The following is a 23,965-nucleotide window of genomic DNA, read 5'->3' on the forward strand; positions in this document are numbered from 1 at the left end:
CCTGCAGCATTTCAACTCAATCTGCCTCCCAGACGCTCAACCAGTCCGTCTTCGCTGGTTTGGGGTAAACTCTCTTATTGGCTGTATTGATCGGTGATCGATGTCTCTGACAGTTCTGTGGTTCATTCATCTTCATCATCTTCATCATTAACAGTGAGCCGTCCAGCAGCATCTTCATGACAGACAGAAACTCTGAGCTCCGTCTCTGAATATCCTGGTTTACTAACCTGAGATTAAATCAGGTTTAATCTTAATCCAGCTGCTCAATAACAAATCTAATATAATTTCAAGTTATGAGTTGAACATTGAAGTTTATTTGCTGAGAAACAACGAGACTTCACAGTTTTTTAATCTAAATGAATCAACATCAGCTGCAGAGCCTCACAGTTCTGACCTGATTCATCAGTTTCTCCTCCTCCGTTCGGTTCTGGTATCCAGACAGACAGCGGTCGCCCCGCCGCGTCCTTGGGCGGCTGCAGCAGCAGCAGCAGCTGCTGCAGCAGCAGCTGCTGCAGCGATGCAGCAGCAGCATCATTTACTGCCAGGTGGCTCCAACCAAACAGATTCTCATCAGAGGCTGAGATGTTCAGCCTGATGAGAAAACTTTTCATGCAGACGTTCGTTTAATCAGCCTCAGTCTTAATGAGTCACTTCTGAGTCACTTTATTATGCAGCATTTTGCCACCACAGAAATGGGATTTAATGCAAAGTGACATGAATTCATTGGCTCAGTTTGTGCTGTTTTCCTGCCCTGGATTTGGGTCGGATCTACCTGGTTCCTCCAGGCTGTCAAACACCAGAGACGTCTGATCCGGTTCACATTTCATACAAATGGAGAATAAATAAAACCTGGATTTATTTCCAAATATTCAAGACATTCTGGTGCATCTTCCACATAAAAGTTTACCTGTAGGAATAAACCCGTCTCACAGGTGTGACTTGGTTTTAGTAAAACTCCAACCTGAAAACTGAAACAACAAACATCAACATTATTTAATCATTTAAATAAAACTTAATTTTAGACTTAAAATGGAGAGTTTTTAAAGTCTAGTTTCAAGGATCAGAAATTCCTCAAAGAACAAGAAAGCCGATTCCTTTTTCCATAAAGATTTCCCAGACAATCCCAGAATCAGAATTACTGCCTGCTGTGGAAACACCTGGATGAGTGAATGTAAAGTTTTGTGATTTCATTTCATTTTTACTGCTGTGGATTCAGATTTGACATCCAGTCAGTTGTTTTCTTACAGGCTGCATCAGAGCTGCAGCCTCTGTAACACTGTGAAGCATTTATTGGGACATTTACTGTGCAGGACAACCTGCCTGTTCATGCTGTCATATTCAGCCGTTCACAACGCTTCCAGATGGCCGACAGCAGGAGAAAAAACTGACATCAGAGTCCTGAGAGGTCAGACAATCTGCAGACGGGTCACATAATGTCAGGCAGACTGAGGCCAGTTTCCATCTGTGAAAATCTAAATTTATATTTGACTTTATGATGTCATCATAACGACAGTAAAACCGTAAAACTGATATTTTTACCTGTTTAAACTGTTTAAACTGTCCTGCAGTTTAAAGCCTGAATCGTGTTTCTGTTGGGATTCACTGAGGAGGAACCTTTGGTAGATAAAGCATCTGACCAGGCCGTTTCATCCCGATGGACTCGGTTCAGATGGTCAGCAGCCCGGCCGTAAATAAAACCGTCTGGTTCTGGTTATCGGCGCGCTGCAGCTCTCAGGCCTCTCTGCAGCTCTCAGGCCTCTCTGCTCTCCAGCCGTGTTATTACCTTCCTTTATCTGCGCCTGACAGCCGCGTGGGCGACTGCGGCTCCTACAGGTCAACACTGAGTGGACTTCATAACGGGTCGGATCAATACCGGATCAATACCGGCCGCTCTGGTAAACTGGCCCTCTGATCCGCGGCTCAATTGAATGTCACCAGCAGGAGGAACCAGAGTGAGACGCTGGGCAGGTTGACCTATGACCTATAACCCACAAATACAGGATTCCTGCTGCTGCTGATGAATCCAGTAACACCGATCAGAATCGGTTCCCTTCATGGCTTCAAACGGAGCAAAAGGTTTCATTTGAGACACAACTAAAAAACAACACAGTCAAAATACAGTAGGTTGTTTCATTTTTATGCATTTAAATAAAATATAACAACACTGACTCCACCATGTTGTTTATGCTGCAATGCTTCATGGGTAGATGGCGTATGCTAAGAGCTAGCTCCGTCCGGAGCCAGAACCGTCATTTCAGCGCAGTAAGTAAAATTCAGTTGAAGAAAATCAGCAGAAAAATGTGACTGAGCTGCTGGGAAATGCTAACAGGAAGGTAGAAAGCTGGGAAATGCTAACAGGAAGGTAGAAAGCTGGGAAATGCTAACAGGAAGGTAGAAAGCTGGGAAATGCTAATAGGAAGGTAGAAAGCTCCAGTTTCTGATAAATATATGAACAAAAACAGAATGAAGAGTAAAGTTACACTTAGTTTCCTCCTCCAGTCCATGTCGCCTCACAGACACTGAAGGTCAGAAAGCTCCAGTTTCTAACTGAAGCTGTTAGTATCAGTTAGCATCAGTTAGCATTGGTCAGCATCAGTTAGCATCAGTTAGCATTGATCAGCATCAGTTAGCATCAGTTAGCATTGATCAGCATCCAAATCAAAACATTTTCTCAGAACAATGTTACAAAGATTCACTTTAAACATCTATTAATCATCTCAATGTTAGATCCCACGTTAGCTTCTGCTAATGGAGCTAGCTCAGGCTTATGGTGATCTAGCTAACGGTTTCAGATCCTGCTAATGGCGACAGCAAGCAGTAGATCATAAGCCGATTACTCAGTTAGCTTCACCAGATTTCTCACGTCTCATGAAAACTTTGAGGCAGTTTGCTTCAACCCAGACGGTTTGTGGTTTTCCACCATGACCTCGACTTCCTGTGATTTGATTAGAGGCTCAGGTCAGGAGCGCTGTAACCGATCCTGCAGTTATAGCATCCTGCATGAAAAACGGCGACCTGTAGCTGAAAAATATAATAAAGATACAATTTTTGATGTATTTATGAGTTTTTATCACAAACAACTTTTAGGCCAACAGGAAAATTGAAACATACTCACTTTAAAACAATGTCAACAGTTGATTAGTGTTTTTCTCTGCTTCATGGCCAGACCTCCCAGACGGAGGAGGGAAAACATGTTGTTGGTGATTATGTGGTAAAAACAAAGTTCTGCCTCCTTCAGGTCTCTGCTTACAGTCAAAGCCTGCAGGTCTGACAGTTTCTCTGAAAAGACTTTTTCATCCAGTGCAGAGAAAAAGATGAGAGAGATTATGTTGTGTTTTCAGGACGGCTGGAGAAAAATACACCCTTACTGACAGAAACAGATGGTAGCTTGGTTATCCGCTCCAAGCTGGAGCCTCAGTGGTATAAAACTTTTATCAGCAAGATTCATCTCAGAGATGCACGTTTTGTAACCTTTAATGACCTTCTGGCTCAGTTCATCTAAATTAGAGGCGTTCCTGGCATGAAGCTGCTGTTCAGACGTTACCGTTGGTTCCATCATTTATACCTGCCTGTTCAGGCAGAGCTTCACCTGCCAGGACCTCCTTCTGCAAAGCAACAGTTCTGCCTTTAGAATAAACCAGAGGTGGTTCAGTCTTTTCAAAATAAAACAGGTTTTCTGTGACGGTCAGGAGGAATCTGAGGCATAAGGAGACCGCTGGGTCCAGTGAAACCTGATGGCGCCTAAAACAGGAAATTCACTCAGATTTTTAAACTGATAAAGAACAACTGTAGTTTAGTTTTCAGGTTTGATGCATTTTCTTCAATTAAATATTCAAAGTTCATAAAAAAACGACGTCAACGTAGCATGTAGCTTCATGTAGCTTCATGTAGCTTCATGTAGCTTCATGTAGCTTCATGTAGCTTCATAAAAATGATTCCTGTTGGTGTAAAGGTTACTGCAAAAGACAAACTGTTGAAGCGTTTTTAATTTTCTTTACATATTAAAGTTAGTGAAAGCTGCAGTGGAAGATCTGATGGTGTTTCTCTGGTGAACGGCTGAAAATCCAACATGGATGCTAAACGACAGGAAGAGAAACTGAAGTTTGAGTGTTGGGAACATGAGAAACGAAGAACCTCAGAGTCATCATCTCATCTTCATCATCTCATCTTCATCATCTCACCTTCATCATCTCACCTTCATCATCTCACCTTCATCTCACTTTCATCATCTCACCTTCATCATCTCACCTTCATCATCTCACCTTCATCATCTCACCTTCATCATCTCATCTTCATCATCTCACCTTCATCATCTCACCTTCATCATCTCACCTTCATCTCACCTTCATCATCTCACCTTCATCATCTCATCTTCATCATCTCACCTTCATCATCTCACCTTCATCATCTCACCTTCATCTCACCTTCATCATCTCACCTTCATCATCTCATCTTCATCATCTCACCTTCATCATCTCACCTTCATCCTCTCATCTTCATCATCTCACCTTCATCATCTCATCTTCATCATCTCACCTTCATCATCTCACCTTCATCATCTCACCATCATCATCGTCATTAGCGGCTGGTTGTGCAGGAAGCTTCATGTGTTCATCAGGTCAGCCGTTCATCGCCAGCAGCAGGATGATGAAACGTCTTGACTGAGTTTCCAGCCTTTGTGACCAGACAGGGAGATGAAACGTTTTGAGCAGGATTCATGCTTTCACTTTTCAGTTAGCTGCGTCTGTAACAGACGGAGGGAGAAGCGATTTCCTCCTCAGGCTGGAGGCGAATGAATCCAGGCAGGAAATGGATCATCGGCGTGAAATCCTGAGATGTGCTCGGTTTGTCTGATGGAGCTCAGGTTGTTCCACAAATACTCTCATATTCGTCCCTCCTGTGTTTCAGTCAGCTGATAATCTGAGTCTGCACTCGGCTCCACGTGATTTACTAAAAATACACAAATTCAAAACTAAAAGCAACTTTTCTGAGTAAAACACAACCATCTGTCTGCAGGTTAAATCAGAAAACATTAATCCTGTTTTAGGTCTGTTGGGATTACAAAGTTATCCTGAAGTCAAGCTTCTTAGATTATCTGATTGTCTGATTCCTCCTGGCAGAACCGAGCCGGGTCTGTAGAACCGAGACCAGGACTTTGACATGAGCTGCAGGTTCTGGTTTTATGCTGAGAACAAATCAGACCCTCAGTAAAGACGAAGATTTAATGTTAGAGGAAGAAAGAAAAGGTTTGTTACACTTTATCTCTCTGTAAACAGCAGCATGTTAGTTAAACACTGCAGCAGAGGAAGTTTTTACATTTGCTGTTGTTTTTGATATTTATTTTCCTTTTCTCCTCTCTGTCCTGCTAATGCAGCATTTTTTATTTAACTTTTGTGGTTTTCATCATTTGTGGGTTTGAGGCGTTTTTCTGTTTGCAGCAACTTTATGACAAAAAAACTAATTAAAGCAACAAATTAACCTGAAACTTTAGAGACACGATGGGGTCTGAAGTCCGAGCAACGTTAATGACGAACGGGTCGGTACCAGGTCGGTACCAGAACGGGTCGGTACCAGGATGGGTCGGTACCAGGACGGTACCAGGATGGGTCGCTCACGGTACCAGGACGGGTCGGTACCAGGACGGTACCAGGACTGGTCACTCACGGTACCAGGACGGGTCGGTACCAGGTCGGTACCAGGACGGTACCAGGACGGTACCAGGATGGGTCGGTACCAGGACGGGTCGGTACCAGGACGGGTCGGTACCAGGACGGTACCAGGATGGGTCGCCAGCTGAGCAGCCAGTCCAGACATGAAATCTCCTTCATATTAAATATTCTACAATCAGCTGTAGATGCTATTTTAACAGAGAGGAAACCAACAGACCCGCTCCGCTGACCCGACCGGAACCAACAGTTTCCTCAGCCTGCAGAGACCCGGTTCCCTTATTTTCTCTTTACAGCCGGAATGAATCACGTTGATGTGAGACTGACAGACCCGACATAAAAACCGATTCTTTATGGCCGTTTATCTTTTTATGACAGATTTTATGAAGGGACTCCGTTTATGATCTCTTTACTGCGGATGGGTCGGATTATTAAAACATTATGGCAGTCCTTAATTATGCAAAACTAAATACTGAGATATTCTGAAGCTTCCAGCCAACTATTGTTCAGGCGATGGAGGGGAAATGAAATCTGTCGTTTTCTGAGCTTCTGCTTGTAACATTATGGAAAAGCAGCGCTGGTGGAGGACAGGAGAGACGGGGACGGGCCTGGACGTCTGTCTGGACCTCATGTCAGGAAAAACCCCAACGATCCAACGTCACACAGAGAATATCCCAGAAGTGAAACCCGGACGCTCGTTCTTCTCCTCCCGGTTGGATCCGTCTGGAAAGACAAGAATCCAGGAGCGGTTCTGATCCGTTCGTTTGGTGAAGCTTCCCGTCTCCAAGGCAGAACCCAGCTAAAGCACACAAGAGTCTCAGTCCAGATGCTGGTTCTCAGATCTTCTTCTTAAACGCGGCTCCTTCTTCACCAGGACAGACTGGAGCAGCCGATCCGCATCAAACCATCAAGTCCAGTTTATTTACTCCACCATAAAACATCAGACAGGCACCAATAATCATCCAATAATCATTACATTTTGTCAACTGTGGACAAGACGGCAGGATACACAGAGTTTTCTCCCTGTTACAGTTTCACCACCAACCAAGCAGCGATTCTTCCTGTGAGGAGCCAATAGTTTTAGAGAGGAGTCGCCTCTTCGTGTTCAGCTGCTTTTCTCCTCGGTATGAATTATAGATTATAGATTATAGATCCTGACACGCTGCTTTGCTTTGCAGCATTGTCAGATTTTGTCCAGAGATCTGCCAAACGGGTCAGTGAGACGAGGCGGTTCGACCCGCTGGGAGTTTGGCTTCGGGATAAAACATGGACACACCTCTAGCTTTGGAGACACAGGAACCAGATGATGCGTAAAGACCAACCAGACCTCCAGAAACTGCTTCTATCAGGTACAACACTTCATGACCCTTTCAGCAGCAATGGAGGAAGAAGACCTGGTTCTCTCTTTGATGACGGGGTCTGAAAAAGGTTCCTGGCCTCCCGTCACCAGGCTGAAACATGGACGCTCTCCAGGCTCCTGTCTCTGAGCTGTAGGCCAAACCCCAGCCTGTTGCCTTCAGGGTGTTGAGGCAGTTTCCTGCAGCAGTGAGGAGGCAGGTCAGCTGTCGCAGCATTCAGGAATCATGTTGCTGCTTAGAAAGACGTTCAAACTGCCGGATGGATGTCTGCCAACGTCACAGACTCATTTCTGCTCAGACTCTGATTCCTCGGTGGTGCTTTGTCCAGATCGACTGACCCCAGTCCAGATCCTTTACCAAACCTTTAACTGGGAATCCATCCGAAACCTTCAGTGTTATTATTATAACACAACCAGTAAGGCAGCATTCTTCTGATCTTTTTGGAGCTAAAGCCCATTTTCTGTGTTTAATGGATCTTTGTTTCCATCTGTTGAAGAAATGGAAACAAACTGTGTCGACAAAAGCCTAAAAAACAAATTAATCTGAATCTGTTAACCTTGTTCGTGATTCACGGGTCAGATGGAACGTTTCCTCTGAAAATGTTCCGGTTCTGGACTGGAAACGCAGTCCAGAACCTGCAGGCAGAACCAAAGCCTGGAGAATCTCACCAAACGTTTGGAGGTCAGAAACATCTATGATGCCGAGAGGAACTGGATGAAGCAGATCCCAACGTTTCTGTCTGGATTATTAATCCGACCTGCAGGTTTCCCTCTCAGTTCTGAACAGACTGTTTGCTCAGGTTCTGACCGGAACCTCGGAGGTTCTGACCGGAACCTCGGAGGTTCTGACCCGAACCTCGGAGGTTCTGACCCGAACCCAGCCTGCCGCTCCGTCCTCTGCTTCCTTCAGATTAAACGTCTCATTAAAACCTAATTCCTGCCTTCAGATGGTTTTGGTGATTAGCAGAGTTAACCCCTGCGTCCCGGCAGGATGCGTCGGATTATCTGAAACCCGCAGCAGAGCGGCGAGCTGCCGCCACAGATGGTGGAGGAAATTAAAGGCTGCACGCCACAGTCAGAACCAGAACCAGCCGGGACTCGCCCTCTGCACCGCTGGGAGGACGGGCGTTAAACTTTTCATTTGTCTCAGCTGATTGGAGCAGGTGTGTCTGACGCTGGGGAAGAAGCAGGACTGGCTGAGTTTCAGGAGTTTGCAGTTTCCTGCTTTAATCTGAGCAGTGGAGCTCCAGCGAGACGACAGAACCTCAGAGCCGCACAATCCACAGCAAACGCTCTAAGCCAATTACAGATAGCAATAATGGAACCTAATCAAATCAGCATTGCTGCTTTGCAATCCTCCTCTTTCCATTTGGGTGCTGCAGACCCCAGACCCCCCCACCCCCACCTTCTGGTCCGTTACTGCAGCGGGTCTGAATGAGGTCTCAGACAGGAACCGTCAGATTTCTGCTTTTCTGCAGAATTTCTGCAGATAGTTTGGAAAAGATCAATATTTTCAGTCGAGTACAAAAATTTAACTCAAGTAAGAACAGCATTAGAGTGGAAACTCGGCTTCTCACGGTTCAGGATTCATAGAAATTTCACCTATTTGTAGATTTTATTTTTAATTATTGCAGAAAAATATTTTAGAGCATATCTAATATCTACTGGAAACAAAGTGGAGCAATGCTACTGAACGAGCTGCTGGTGGAGAGAAGATGAGGAAGGCTGGAGATGTTAGCTTCTGCGTTAGCGCTGGTTTCTTATACTGATGGATATTTGGTATATTTAGTGTTTGAACTGTTAAAACAGGCAGTTATCAGCATCTTAGAGGAGGTTTGAAGTATTTATGGTGTTGGGATCTGCAGGTGGTCCAAACCCGCCACACCAGGGCTCCACGGTACTTCAACCAGTTTTACTCCAGCTGAAGTAAAAAGCCGTCGTCTAAAAAACTGAATGAAATCCAGCGATGAGTAAAAGTTTATAGTTTCTGTTAATAACTTGTCTGGGTGTCAGATATGTGAAATCATATCAGATGAGAATAAAAACCCAGACAGACGAACAGAAGCTCAGAGAGAAATTACTGAACTTTTAGGGATGACAGAATATTCCAGATTAGAGAATATTCCAGACTTAAAGAAATGTGGCAGGAAGACGTCCTTTAATAAACCACATGATCAGAAACAGGATCAGGAAGGTTTGGCTCCAACTGCCTGGGATTCAGGGAAGATCCGTGATCCGGTTGAATCCTGACGGCAACAAAAACCTGTCAAAGTTTTTCTATTGTTCTTTCTTTCTTGGTTTCTTTCTTTCCTACTTTGCTGCTTGTTTCTGTGCGGATGAGTGTTGGGTAATTAAATAACTGCATCTGTAGCTGCAGTTACTTGTTACTTCCTGGGTCAAATTAAAGTTCTGCTAACTTATGATTTTCTATGTCGTCCACTTTGTGACGGATCACAACATTTTCTCTCATTTCCCTGAAACCCTTTTGTAAATTTAAGTTATTTATGAAGAACTTTTTACATCCAGAAAGCTGCAGACTTCACTTTTCAACATGTTTCAGGAACCTGCAGGTTTCTGAAGATGTGAACTCCTCTGCTTTGTGTCCAGTCATGAGTGAGCTAAGGAGCAGATGAGTCAGAGCGGCGCCGGGATCAGCAGGACGTGATTTCCTCTGAGCATCGGGTCCAGCAGGACCGGCAGTCTGAGGACTGACCTACTTTAACTAACCAGCTTCAAATTATTCATCAGGCTGCAGGACGGAAAAGTTTAGCAGAAAGAGCAGAGAGAGAAGCTCTTCCTGGTCAGAGGATCTTTCATTTCATCGCAGTGAAATTATTGCTTTGGATCCATTAAAAATTTCAAAAATACTTTACTTTAAGAAGTGCATCAACCCCACAGCATGATGCAGCCTCCCCTGTACAGCATGATGCAGCTTCCCCTGTACAGCATGATGCAGCCTCCCCTGTACAGCATGATGCAGCTTCCCCTGTACAGCATGATGCAGCCTCCCCCGTACAGCATGATGCAGCTTCCCCTGTACAGCATGATGCAGCCTCCCCCGTACAGCATGATGCATCCTCCCCCGTACAGCATGATGCAGCCTCCCCACAGCATGATGCAGCCTCCCCACAGCATGATGCATCCTCCCGTGTACAGCATGATGCATCCTCCCCACAGCATGATGCAGCCTCCCCACAGCATGATGCAGCCTCCCCACAGCATGATGCATCCTCCCCCGTACAGCATGACGCAGCCTCCCCACAGCATGATGCATCCTCCCCCGTACAGCATGATGCATCCTCCCCCGTACAGCATGATGCATCCTCCCCCGTACAGCATGATGCATCCTCCCCACAGCATGACGCAGCCTCCCCACAGCATGACGCAGCCTCCCCACAGCATGATGCAGCCTCCCCACAGCATGATGCATCCTCCCCCGTACAGCATGATGCATCCTCCCCCGTACAGCATGATGCAGCCTCCCCCGTACTGCATGACGCAGCCTCCCCACAGCATGATGCATCCTCCCCCGTACTGCATGACGCAGCCTCCCCACAGCATGATGCATCCTCCCCACAGCATGACGCAGCCTCCCCACAGCATGATGCAGCCTCCCCACAGCATGATGCAGCCTCCCCACAGCATGATGCATCCTCCCCCGTACTGCATGACGCAGCCTCCCCACAGCATGATGCATCCTCCCCACAGCATGACGCAGCCTCCCCACAGCATGATGCATCCTCCCCCGTACTGCATGACGCAGCCTCCCCACAGCATGATGCATCCTCCCCCGTACTGCATGACGCAGCCTCCCCACAGCATGATGCATCCTCCCCACAGCATGACGCAGCCTCCCCACAGCATGATGCAGCCTCCCCACAGCATGATGCATCCTCCCCCGTACAGCATGATGCATCCTCCCCCGTACAGCATGATGCAGCCTCCCCCGTACAGCATGATGCAGCCTCCCCCGTACTGCATGACGCAGCCTCCCCACAGCATGATGCATCCTCCCCCGTACTGCATGATGCAGCCTCCCCACAGCATGATGCATCCTCCCCACAGCATGACGCAGCCTCCCCACAGCATGATGCAGCCTCCCCACAGCATGATGCAGCCTCCCCACAGCATGATGCATCCTCCCCCGTACAGCATGATGCAGCCTCCCCACAGCATGATGCATCCTCCCCCGTACAGCATGACGCAGCCTCCCCCGTACAGCATGACGCAGCCTCCCCACAGCATGACGCAGCCTCCCCACAGCATGATGCAGCCTCCCCCGTACAGCAGTAGTAGTGGACCTTCTTTAGATGTAAAGAAGGTCGTTATGCCCAAATACTAACTGATTCATTTTGTAGAGTTCTGGTGTCAGACTGACCTGAAATAAATCATTAAAGGGGCAGATTTATGTTTTCTAGCCACATAGTGTCATTTTAAAGAATAATTAATTAACTATGTTTCCTTCAGTTCTTATAAAAATGCAACATATATCAAATATGACTTAAGAGAAATTTGATGTAATTTAACACCTTGAAATTGGGCCTGTCTCTTTAAGAAGCTTCAGGAAGTCATCCCAACATGGCTCCTCTATTAACCCTTTAACAGCGTTTTCACCAGTGCTGCACTGAGCAGTGGCTCCTATAATGGGCTCAGCAGCTGTTGCTAATTGCTGCTGGCTAGTCTGAAGGAGCAGAGTGAAGGCGACACAGAGGGCAGCTCTGTGAGGAGGAAGTTTGGAAACTGCAGCTGAAGGAGGAGCTTCACCTCGAAGGCGGGGCTAGGTCCAACCAGGCGTTTAAACAGCTGAATGGTTGCCATGGAGATTAAAGGATTTCTCAAACATGCATGAAAGAATGAAAGCAACGGCCCCACAGACGACCCGGCTGGGAAACGCTGCCGGGGGCCTTAATGAGTGGAGCGCAGAGACAGAGAGACGAACGCTGGACCAGAACCGGTGGAGAACAACGAGGATAAACTGGAGGTTTGAGCTTCTTCACTGGGATTTTCTCCAGTTGCTTCATTTTAGTTTCCAATTATGCTGAACTGAAGCAGCTGACATCTTTCTTCATGAAGTTTCTTTATAACCTTTTATTCTCCTGGTTGTTTCCACAGATATGAAAACTCAGAACGTTTCATGTTTTATCCTGAAGAAACTTTCAGTTCATTTCATTTCCCTTTTGGATCAATAAAGTATTTTTGATTTTTTTTCCTCAAATGTTGCTTTGAAAAGAAAACTTTAGGTGTTAAAATGATGCATTATTATGTTACACCAGACTAAATATAAAAATGCAAAAGAAAAACTAAAAAATTAAATTTAAATTAGAAAACATTTTAATTCTTACAGGAAAAAAGTCAAAATCAAAACAAGCAACAAAAACCAGGAGAAATGAATCATTTTGTCATTTTTTATGTTTCTCTATAGATTCTACCAACAATTGTTTTATTTCATCACTAAATTGGCTGATAAATAATAATAAATAATAATCTATTAATCTTTTCAGCCCTGTTCTCACTGTTTTTTTATTTTATATTTCTTGATGAAAATCAGTAAATGAATCTTGAACTTTTTGAACTTTGACCTTCCGCTGTTTCCGACTCTTCTTCTTCTTCTTCTCCGGTTTGCAGCAGTTTGCTGGCTGTGTGTGTAAGGTGTGCGCGCGTGCGTGCGCGTGAAGAGGCGTGGAGGTGTGTGGGAGTGTTGCATCCTCTCACGTGACCATCCCGCCTCCCCTGCTCTTCCTCCTCCTCTTCTTCAGTCCGGGTCTCTTTGTTGTGGTCGCAGCTGCCGCTTCGCTCTGCGCTCCGCGTCTCGCCCCTCACCGCCTCTCTGCCGCGCGGCGGACGCGCAGCCGGAGCGCCCCGGTGGTTTGCGGGTCTGTGCGGGTGTGACATCAGATCCGCTGTGAGAGACTCGGAGTTTGAGCGGCGGAGGCTCGGACTGGGGATGCTGCTGCCGGACCGGACCGCCTCTGAGGCTTCCTGAACCCGGAATCCCGCAGGAATCATCGCTCCTGCTCCGCCTCAGACCTGAGCGGCGCTCCGCTGCCTCTCTCCCGCATTTGGAGCTCCTTCTTTGCGGGACGCGCCATCAGGACAGCCGCGTTTCTTCAGGAATTACGCCGAAGCGTGTGCGGCTGCTGAGCCGAGCCGAACCGAGCGGACTGCGGGGTTCGGGTCTCCTCCATGATGCTGACGGGCCCTGGGAGGTGCCGCCGGCGCCCGGGCGGGGCGGTCCGGTGCCTGGCGTCCGCCTGGCTGCTGGCGCTGCTGCTGGCCGGGCCGGAGGCTCGGGCTTCCTACCAGCCGCAGAGCGGGGAGTGCAAAGGCAGAGGCAAGGAGTGCTCAGGTAAGGCTGCGGGCTGCGGGTTGCCAGGTTGGATGGTGAGGTGCTCTGGGTTCATGCTGCTGCTGCAGCAACACGGACTGACTGTCCTGATGCTGCTGCTGCTTCCTGGAGGACATCAGGACTTGTCCTGAAGTTTTTCTGGCTTTGCGTTGCAGCTCCTGCAGTCCGTGTTCCTGCGGGCTCCGGATGCTCCTGATCCGCTCCGCCGTCTCTGCGGGGATTAGAGTCACTTCTTCATCATTAGGGCCTTTTATTGGATTAAAGCCTTTAAACCGAATCGGGCTCTGTCTCAGTAATGGGATGTTTCATTAGTGCTTCTTCAGCCTTTATGGGAGATGAATCTGTTGGCTTTGACTAGGCAGCAGAGGCACAATGGGCTGCAGCACTGCTGCTGCAGCGCTGCTGCTGCTGCTGCTCTTTGTGCAAACATTAAACTTTCAGTTCATCAGGCTGACAGGCAGCAGGATCAGTTATGGATCCAACAATCCCTGATTAAACTCATCAGGGGAACAAAACCAGTTCAGACTGGGAGCTCTGGTTGTTCTGCTGGAAACTGGGCCCAACCAGTCCAGGTGTTTGGTTCTCTCAGCTGCTGCCTCGTTTTTAGCGAAGGGAGACATGATGATGATTCTGTTCTGTCTGAAAATAATACGGTTTTAGTCCAGAGTTATTAGGATGCAGCTTTTATTCTCCTGACATGAATCATTTAATTCTTTATAAACTTTTTTCTAATGTCCGTTTCACCTCAAACATGTTGGGCAAAACGTGACATTTCAAAATAAAATGACTAAAAATCATTAATCCCTCCCTGACTGTTCAAGTTAAAACTCAAATCCTCTTATAAAAACTATTTAACTCTGTAGGTTTAGACAGAAACAGGACTGATTTAATAAAAGGACATTTTAATGTAAGTTTATTCAAATGATCTGAAACAAACAGGAAGCTGCAGATACTGAACATTGGTTTATGGTTCATATGTATTAAAACTTCTAGCATTAGATTTTTTGCTCTCTGGAGTTTCTAACAAACATATTTCTGTTTCATGTGAATGTCATGATGTCACATAAAACATATTTCTGTTTCATGTGAATGTCATGATGTCACATAAAAACCCTCTGACCTCATTTCAAGGATTTCTGCCAGTTTAACTTCCTGTAAACTGAGGAGGTTAATCTGAACAGCATCACAATCTAATATTCATGAACTCATCTCACTGTTTTCTGCTCCTTCCTGTTTTAATAAATATTTCAAGTCAAAGATCAGCATCATGTCAGCAGGGAAACTCACCCGGTCGCGTTCAGAACTGGAATCAGACGATTCTCACCTTCTGCAGGTGAAACGTTCAGAGTCACATGAGTCTCCAGACGCCTTGGTTTCTAACAGGAAGTGTGTCATCGCCCCCTGACCCCCCGCTGCCTCTGACCCTCTGAGCATGGTCTGAGCGTTGATCCAGGATGACAGGAACGTTTTGGCGAAGACGCTCGCTGTCGCAGAAAAACCAACAAAATGGCTTTTGGCTGCTGTGTTCGAGGTCTGCTGGGAAAACTCAGCTTTGGAGAAGCACCACTGGTCAGAGGCTGACCTGCAGAGGACTGGTTCTGAGTTTGGCTTTCAGGTTTCAGGGTTTCAGCAGGCGTCACCATGGAAACCTGAGAGTTTCATCTGGAGAAAGATCGAATGACTTTCATTTCATCAGGCAACGGAGCCATAAAACAGATTCTGTTGGTGTCCAGAACAAACGGCGCGGTTCGTCAGAACCCTGTTGGTGAGCAGCAGCATCAGAACGGTTTCCCAACTCGGCTCAGATCCAGACGTCATGCATTCATGTGTTCATCTAGAGCAAACAGGCTGACTGGGTGGAATGTGGTCGCTGATGTTCCATCGAGGATGTTTGTGGTTCCCTCTCATGTGGCTGCTGGTCGCAGAGGAGACGCATCTGCTCCGCAGCCTGTGAGGATGTGAGGATGTGGTCTGTCCCATGTTGGTTTTTAATGATCCCAGAGCTTTCTGGGTTTTACAGGTTTTAAAGGTTTTAAAGGTTTTACAGGTTTTAAAGGTTCCCTCATCACCTCCAGGGTTAAATTATCTGCATCTGCAGGAATCAGATGTTCGACCTGGAGCATCGTCTCTCTGGTTTCAACATGTGTGTGAAAATCTGAGACAGAAGAGAACAATAAGAACAATAAGAACAATTATCCCCTTTGATGATTTAATAGGTTTAAAACATTTATTCTGTTTCCATGGAACTGGACTAAAACATCCTGCTGCTCTGTCTGTTTCTAATGGTCCAAAATGACTCATTGACTGACTACCAATGAAATGATCAACTTTTTGCTTCGATTTTAAGACTTTTTCATTATTTATCCACATTTTCTGCTGATCTTCCTGGTTTTCTAATCACATCGCCTGTGACATCTTCATCTTCATCATCTTTATCATCCTTCATTTGTAGAAACATCAGTTTTCCTTCTCCTAAGAAGGTAAAACCGGATCATCAGGGCTGAATATCAGGAAAACCTGAGATAATATTTGTGAATAAATAAATAAAAAACTTTATTTATTTTATTTAAAATAAGTAAAAATAAATGTTGCTGTTATTCTGCTTTAGGTTCATAGAGTCCAAAAATTTAACTTTTTATCGTTTCTGACTCAAATGTCTGATGAAACGTCTCTGTAGTTTATTGACTTTATGATGCATAAACAAACAAACAAACAAACATTATCAAATATATTAACTCTGCAGAAATCCTGACTGCTGAGATAATCAGCTGATTATCAGTTATTGATCTCCAAATGGTTCTTCATGATGTGATGCCTGGAGGCGACTGTTAAAATTAGTGAATGTTTGGTTTTTAAATATTTAGTTGGTTAACTGATAATATAGTTTTAAGCTTAATATTTACAACAAAGATAAATGTTTGTAAACTAAATATTTAGTTAGTTAGTTTGAAACTGTGACATCTATAAATGAATGAATAACATAATTAAAATAAGGTTTTAAAAAATGTAACTCCATTATTCCAAATGATTGCTGTTAATGTTGACTCTACTGACAGACAGCGAACTAAAACATTTAGTTTGAAATCCAGTGAAATGGATGTAAAGACGCAGAAATCCTCCAACATGGCGGAAATGTTTGGCTTTAGGTGAGGTGAGTGAAAGTTGGGACTAACAGCAGAGTTTGTAAATTCACGGCAGTGCGTTGCTTTCTGTCATCGGGCCGGATCGGGTCGGGTTTGATTCTCCTTCGCCAACACAAATGAAATCATGGCGGTAATTTGGCCTGCGAGGCTTTAACCTGCTTCCTCCTGGGAGAAGCTCTCTCCGCCTCGCCTCACGGAGCGCTCAGGCCGGCGATGCCGACATGACGGATGGACTCAGGGAGAGCGAAACAGGCGTGATTAAATTTTCAGCAGCCGCTCCGACATTAACAGGACCGCGGATGAATATTGATGTCCTGTCCGCGTTGTTTACGGTTTACAGCCGCGCCGTTTAGCCGGAGCGCTCATCTGGAGAAAATATTCATCCTCACTGCTGTTCCTCTGGAGGATGGAGCGGGTGGAGGCTCCGGGGTCACGGGGTCACACATCAACAACCCCGATGCTCTGCAATGAAACCGCGTGATGAGGTCATTCTACAATCATTTCTGTCCTCAGGAGCTCAGACGGGCTCTGTTAGCATGTTAGCTGTGTTAGTTCTGTTAGCATGTTAGTTCTATTAGCGGTTAGCTCTGTTAGCAGTTAGCTCTGTTATCATGTTGGCTGTGTTAGCTCTGTTAGCTCTATTAGCAGTTAGCTCTGTTAGCATGTTAGCTGTGTTAGTTCTGTTAGCATGTTAGTTCTATTAGCGGTTAGCTCTGTTAGTAGTTAGCTCTGTTGGCGGTTAGCTATGTTAGCTCTGTCAGCTCTATTAGTGGTTAGCTCTGCTAGTGCTCTTAGCTGGGTTAGTGGTTAGCTCTGTTAGCGTGTTAGCTCTGTTAGTTTTGTTATCTCTGTTAGCATGTTAGTTATATTAGCGGTTAGCTGTGGCAGCAGTTAGCTCTGTTAGCGGTTAGCTGTGTTAGCTCTGTTAGCTCTATTAGCAGTTAGCTCTGTTGGCGGTTCACTGTGTTAGCTCTGTTAGCTCTATTAGCAGGTAGCTCTATTAGCACCTGGCTCTGTTAGTTCTGTTAACTCTGTTAGCTCTATTAGCAGTTAACTGTTAGTTCTGTTAGCGCTGTTAGTGGTTAGTTCTGTTAGTGGTTAGTTCTGCTAGCGGTTAGCTCTATTAGCAGTTAGCTCTGTTAGCACCGAGTTTTATTTTCCAAGTTTTGATTCCTAAAATCATCATTGATGTTTCCTCTCGTCTGGATTTGGATCCTGAAAACTACAAAAACACAACAGTTATCGTTTAGGTTCTTTATGAATGATGCTTTTGGTATCTAACTTTTATTTTACATCTGCTGAATCTATTTTAAGCTTTTTGTGATTTGAATTTAACCCAGAAGCTGCTGAGTGTTTGGAGTTTCCGGCTGTTTCATTCCAGGACTTTAGGCGTCCGTTTCGTGCCTGAATGATTCACCTGTCAGAGAATCCATAGATGTTTAATCTAGTGTTCATGTGATTGGTGGGTTAAGGAGTCGGTTGCCATGGTTTCCGTTGTGTTTGTGGAGCATCAGACTGTGTCATGTTTGGGTCGGTCTGCTTCAAATCAGACTAAAACCTCCAGCTGCTTCCTGCTTTCATCACTTCCTGTGTTTTCTCCACTTCCTCAGGTTGAACTGCTGGGATGAAAATGTTTTCAGGTTTTCAGGATCAGAGGTTTTATGGTTTGAATCTGTTTGAATCTGTTCAGCCAGCGTTTTATTGCTCATAATGACGCAGAAGCAAACAGGATAATCGGTAAACGGCTGAATGTGGATTAATCCTGAGCAGAGGCTCCGAGGCGGCATCCATCACCGCTCGGCTTCACGTATCGGCTCATTTTCTGTGTTTCCGAGCGGATCGCTCTGATTGATGACACAAACGCCAGGCGGCGGCGGCGGCAGGTTCTGACCGGGTTCAGGAGTTTGTTGCTTTTGGAGTTTCAGTTTGCAGATTTCTCCTCCTGACTCGTCTGAGTCGACATCAACTTCCTGAAGCTTCAGATCCACAGAGACGACGAGCTGAGAGCATCACGGAGCGAAACCTTTTTATTAAATGCATGGAATGAGGATTTTAAACAGCTTTTTGTTTATATTTACATTTTATCGATCTGAAACATTTAGTTTGACAAACTGCCTCGTCCACCTGAAGTATCTACAAGCTATTCCATGACATAATGTCTAAGTTTCATCTTTAAGCCTTTATCTCATGTGCCGCTGAAATAAAATCTATTTTCAGGCCAATCAGAGACCAGATCACAAAATCTTTAGTTTCAGTTCTGATTCTGTTCAATCAGAACGTCGTTAATATTCCAGTCGTCTGATCAGATGTAGTTAAGCCCCATTTCTCTTTTCTTCATCATAAAGTTCATCAGCTTCACTTTGACCTTCAAACATAACATAACATAATATAAACATTCAGTTTGAACCATAAAACATCCAAATGACAGACTCTGCCATGTTGGTGTTAGAAAGATGCTTTTTATTTTAGTTCAGGTATCAACACAATATTAGAAACTACAAATAGTTTCCATCTGAAATGAAGGAGTTTCTTCTTCTTCTTCTCCTGCAGCTGTTCTGTTTGTGTCCAGAAGCTGAGCTGCAGATGATGGAATGAGAAAACCAGACTGAAGAAACTTTTAATCTTCACTCTGAATTTATAACTTCAAGACTTGAATTTTAATCAACGTTTTAAATAATTGATGGTTTTGTTTCCTGACTCACATCTGAAAGTTTAACAAATGCCTCTTGAAGCTTTCTGGGAGCAGTTTTTCTTTATTTTTTTTAGTGAGCTTACTTTCACACTTTGAAGATCTTTGTGTACATTACATAACGGAGTCCAGAGGGAGGCCTGCAGATTACAGAGCTTCATTTTGCACGTCCTGCCACTTCACAGGCTTTTAGACTCCGGCTGTTTTTCTTCTTGGCTGCATTTCATCTCCAAAAATAACAAGTTTCTAGAGAACGGCCAAACGGAAACAAAACATGGTTAACGTTACAACGTCTGCAGCAGCCATGTTGGTTCCAGACCGGGACAAACTGTCCAATCAGGACCCAGGGATGCAGTGATGTCATGTGAGAGAATCTCAGTTCATCCTGCATTAGAAAACCTTCATTCACTCATTTATAGTGTTTGAGAGCAAAAATCATACATGCAAAAGTTATGTATTTTTCATACATATCAACAAAATAAACAACATTTCCAATCAAAAAACGTTTTTAAATTATTAAACTTGTTATTTTAATCTTTTATTTCAATCATTAAACCATCAGTAATGCAAAGTTGTTCATGGAGCTTCTTTAGAAACGTGGACTGTGGACGCTGACATTAGCTTTAGCTGCTACATCTTTAGCATTGAGATGCTATTTTAGGCTAGCATGGCTTCGCTGCTAAGCTAACTCCGTTTAGCACAACTTGAACACAACAACAGTCTTTTCCAGCATCCAATCAGATCGTTTAGAAGCAGAAATTAAGCCCCGGTGGGAAAAGAGAAGCGGCTTCATTGATGTAGCTGCGCGTCAGATTTACAGACGTACCAGAAACATATTTTTCTTTATTTTATATTTTCTTCCATATTTGCAGAAAAGCTCACTTAGCTTAATTCTGCAGGATAAAGTTTTTTTTTCCATTTGCAGAAGTTCGACGATTCACTTTTTTGAAAATGTGAAAATAGAAATACATTTTTTTACTTTGATTCCCTTTCAAAATAATGAACCCATATTAATAAAAGCTCTGTTTGGCGTCTCTAACCCTTATTTTACCCCAGCGGGGCAGAAGTGGCTCTGCTCTCTGGTTGTTTTCCATGTTTTCTGGCAGAAACTTTTCAGAATACTTAAATGTTTCCAACTTCAAAGTTTTTTTCTTCTTTCATTTTCTGTCTAAGTTTAGCATATTTCATTTTATTATTCTAACTTCAGCTGGAGTGTTTCTTTCATGTCTGGTTGCTTCTGTTTGAAGAGTTCCTGAATAATTCAGGTTTATTTGTTTAAAACTTCCTCCTGGTCTAATAAAACTTCTCGTCTCGTTTCTCCTAGAGACAAGCGTTGGCTCGCCAAAATAAAAGCTTTCCAGGTTAAATTAGCTCAGCTCCTCTCATTGATCTCCTGCAGCCTGGAAATAATTATTTTATTAGTTTAGCTCAAACCAATTAGCTGCAGCATTAACGGGTGACAGACACTTTTAATTGTCTTTCATGAGGTAATAGAGGCAGTTCGTCAGCCGCTGCAGGTCAACTTTCCAAACTTTAGATTAATTAAACTGGAGGAAAAGAAACTCCTTAAAGTCGGGATGGAGGCAGCAGACGATCAGGAAACATGAAGGCTGCAGATGGTTGGATTTCTGGAGGATTTTGTGTTCGGGTTCTAGATGGTTTCCTGATACGGTTCTTCCTGCAGAACTTCAATCTGTTTATTTCTTTACTGATGATCTTTAACAAAAACCAATGATGCTGGATAAATTATTGGAATAATAATATAATTATCATTTTGAAATCATTTTCAACTAATGTAATAATATTGGCATCATAATACAAGACGAATAAACTTTAAATTTTAATAAACATTTAACTGGAACTCAGGAATGTTTTCCAGTTCCACACATGGAACTGGAATGTTGGTCCAGGATCAGAACGGATCCGTCTTGGTTCAGGATCAGAACAGTCCAGGATCCTTGTTGGTCCAGGATCAGAACGGATCCGTGTTGGTCCAGGATCAGAACGGATCAGGATCCGAACGGATCCATGTTGGTTCAGGATCCGAATGGATCCGTCTTGGTCCAGGATCAGAATGGATCAGGATCAGAACGGATCAGGATCAGAACGGATCAGGATCCGAACGGATCCATGTTGGTTCAGGATCCGAATGGATCCGTCTTGGTCCAGGATCAGAACGGATCCGTGTTGGTTCAGGATCCGAACGGATCCGTCTTGGTCCAGGATCAGAATGGATCAGGATCAGAACGGATCAGGATCCGAATGGATCCATGTTGGTCCAGGATCAGAACGGATCCGTGTTGGTCCAGGATCAGAATGGATCAGGATCAGAACGATTCAGGATCAGAACGGATCCGTGTTGGTCCAGGATCAGAACGGATCCGTGTTGGTCCAGGATCAGAATGGATCAGGATCAGAACGATTCAAGATCAGAACGGATCCATGTTGGTCCAGGATCAGAACGGATCAGGATCCGAACGGATCCGTCTTGGTCCAGATCTTCCCTTTAAACTGATAAATACATTAGACACTCAGAGCCATGTAGCGGCGTTAGCAGTGTGTTCATGCTGAGTTTCTGCACATGTGCAGCAGCCGAGCCGTTTGTCCTGGTGGCTCTGAGGCAGACGATCCGGCTCCTGGATAACCGATCAGAACCAGACGAAGAGCTGCAGTCGGAGATCAGAGGATGGAAAACTGATAAATATCTGCTGAAGGTCACAGGTTCCTCCTGGCTCTGCAGAGACGAACGTCTGTGAAAACCATGCAGAATAATGTTTGTTACAAAGTTTATTTTGTAGGTAAAACCAAATGACTGCTGGTTGTTTGGTGCAACGTCAGTTCAGCTTGTTTTCTGTCCTCTGATGTAACATCACCTGATTAGGTGAAGTGATGTCAGTCTGACCTCATGGCCAGGCGATAAATTTACTGCATTCAGGACGGCAGATTGAAAAACGCTGCATGTTGAAACCAGAGCAGCCGTTGCTTTGTTCACAGGTTTTTGTTGCTGCAGGATAATTTGTGAAACTAGTTCTTGGTTGAATTTTTTTAAAAACACATCAGAATTAAAATGAAAGATTCCTGTCAAACACAAACATGCTGAATTTCAGAGTATAAACAGGAAAAACATAAAAATGATGTTGGAGAAAACTAATTATCCACAACAAAGGAGGTTAATATACATCAGTGTAAGATTCATGTTAGGTTTGGTGCACTTTGACCTTTCTCTGTGAAAGTCATAGAGTTTGTTTTGGTGAATGGACCGCTTGGCCATCCCCCAAAACTAAAACATTTTGATCATTTTAATCCCCCATCTCTTCACTGCATGCAGACCAAAGATGAAGCCGGTGGCTTTCAATCCCTTGGAGGAGTTTTGTTAAGATCAGAGGTGTAAACATCAAAAATGGACCCAAAATGGCCGCCTTCCCGTACATTTTAAAACATTCCTCCTGTTCAGTCGTTCTGCTGAGAACATCCTGATTCTGTCGACTCTGTTGGATCTGAAGTTGCTCAGGTTGTGAAAGTTGCACCAACCTTCACTGGCCTGGTTGTGAGTGGGCTAGTAATGTAAGTGTCCTGTTAAAGTTTCAGTTCCCTCTGCAGATTGGCCTGAGGTTAATGTTCCAGACTGAGCTGAAAAAGTCAGCTGTCAGATTCTGGAAAAGCTCGATGCTCCTGCAGTTCTTTCAGGGACTCATTAAAAATCGGACTGGCTCCATGCAGCTGTTTGTGAACGTCAATGCGAGTCTGAGCAGAAAACCCAGAAGACACGGATTAAAACTGATGTCTTTTTAAAATAAATCAGCCGTCTCAACAAACTTCTGTCCTCCTGCAGCAATTTAAACTTTCTGGAGGCAGAGTGTGCCGCTGTCATCTCCATTACTGAACTCACAGGAAGATTCAAGGCCACTGAATTATTCAAGAAAACCTGAAGTTACTCAGATCAACTCAGATTTCATTTTATCATTTAGAGCATTTCTGGACATTTGGATGAAATGAAACGTTGAAATTAAAGCAGGACCAGTTTACCGACTGGTGACCAGCTGGTGACCAACTGGTGACCAGCTGATGAGCTGCTCTGTTTACTTTAAACCTCTGAATCCCTCAGGAGCTTTTATCTGGCAGCGTTTCGCTGCAGAAGCAGCTGCCTCCTTCATCTTCTCTCTGTTTTGTGAAGCAGCTCAGCAGAAGGTATGAATTCTTCATTCAGCCTCCTGAACTTCCCTTTCCTCAGATATTTACCCACATTTACAGATTTTCCTCCTAAAGAAAAAAGTTGAGAAGTTTTTTGTTCATGCTGAAGATCTGCTGATTGTTTCCTTTGCAGCTGGGATTATTCTGACGATTCATTTAATAGTAAACTGGCAGATTGTGCAGATTTTTTATTTGAACCTTTTTTCTACAACACAATAAAACATGTGGATAATCACCAGCATGTTGAGGTCAGGATGTTTAGTTTATCTTTTATATGGAAATGTTCATGTTAGCATGAGGGCTACTGCTAGCTCGTTACCATTCAGAATGCTAACGATGTTAACCTAAACATGCAAATAAACTCAGAATCTTTTATTGTCTAACATGTAAGAATAAATAATTTCTTTGGTGATCATTTGATGCAGCTGAAAATCGTTCTGCTTGTTTTAACATCGGTAAAGTTTACGGCTGATCTGCTGATGATTTGGGATTAACAGATTATTAATTGGAAGCACTAAAGTGATTTTTGTTTTGGAGAATTTGAACCATAATTTGAAGCTAAGCTACCACTTC

General features: G+C 44.3%; 1 protein-coding gene across 1 annotated transcript in view; it reads left to right on the top strand.

The window, feature by feature from the left end:
- The first annotated feature begins 12,806 nt into the window (after positions 1-12,806).
- The window catches only part of tmeff1a (transmembrane protein with EGF-like and two follistatin-like domains 1a), a 52,987-nt gene continuing 41,828 nt past the window's right edge, over positions 12,807-23,965 (top strand). The window contains exon 1 of the mRNA XM_088015035.1: positions 12,807-13,369. Within this exon, the coding sequence (XP_087871161.1) occupies positions 13,207-13,369 (163 nt within the window). The 5' untranslated portion in view covers positions 12,807-13,206. The remainder of the gene's footprint in view (positions 13,370-23,965) is intronic.

The sequence above is a fragment of the Poecilia mexicana genome, unplaced genomic scaffold, assembly GCF_051168715.1.
Source record: "Poecilia mexicana isolate PSO_F unplaced genomic scaffold, ASM5116871v1 scaffold_17, whole genome shotgun sequence".
Classification (NCBI taxonomy): domain Eukaryota; kingdom Metazoa; phylum Chordata; class Actinopteri; order Cyprinodontiformes; family Poeciliidae; genus Poecilia; species Poecilia mexicana.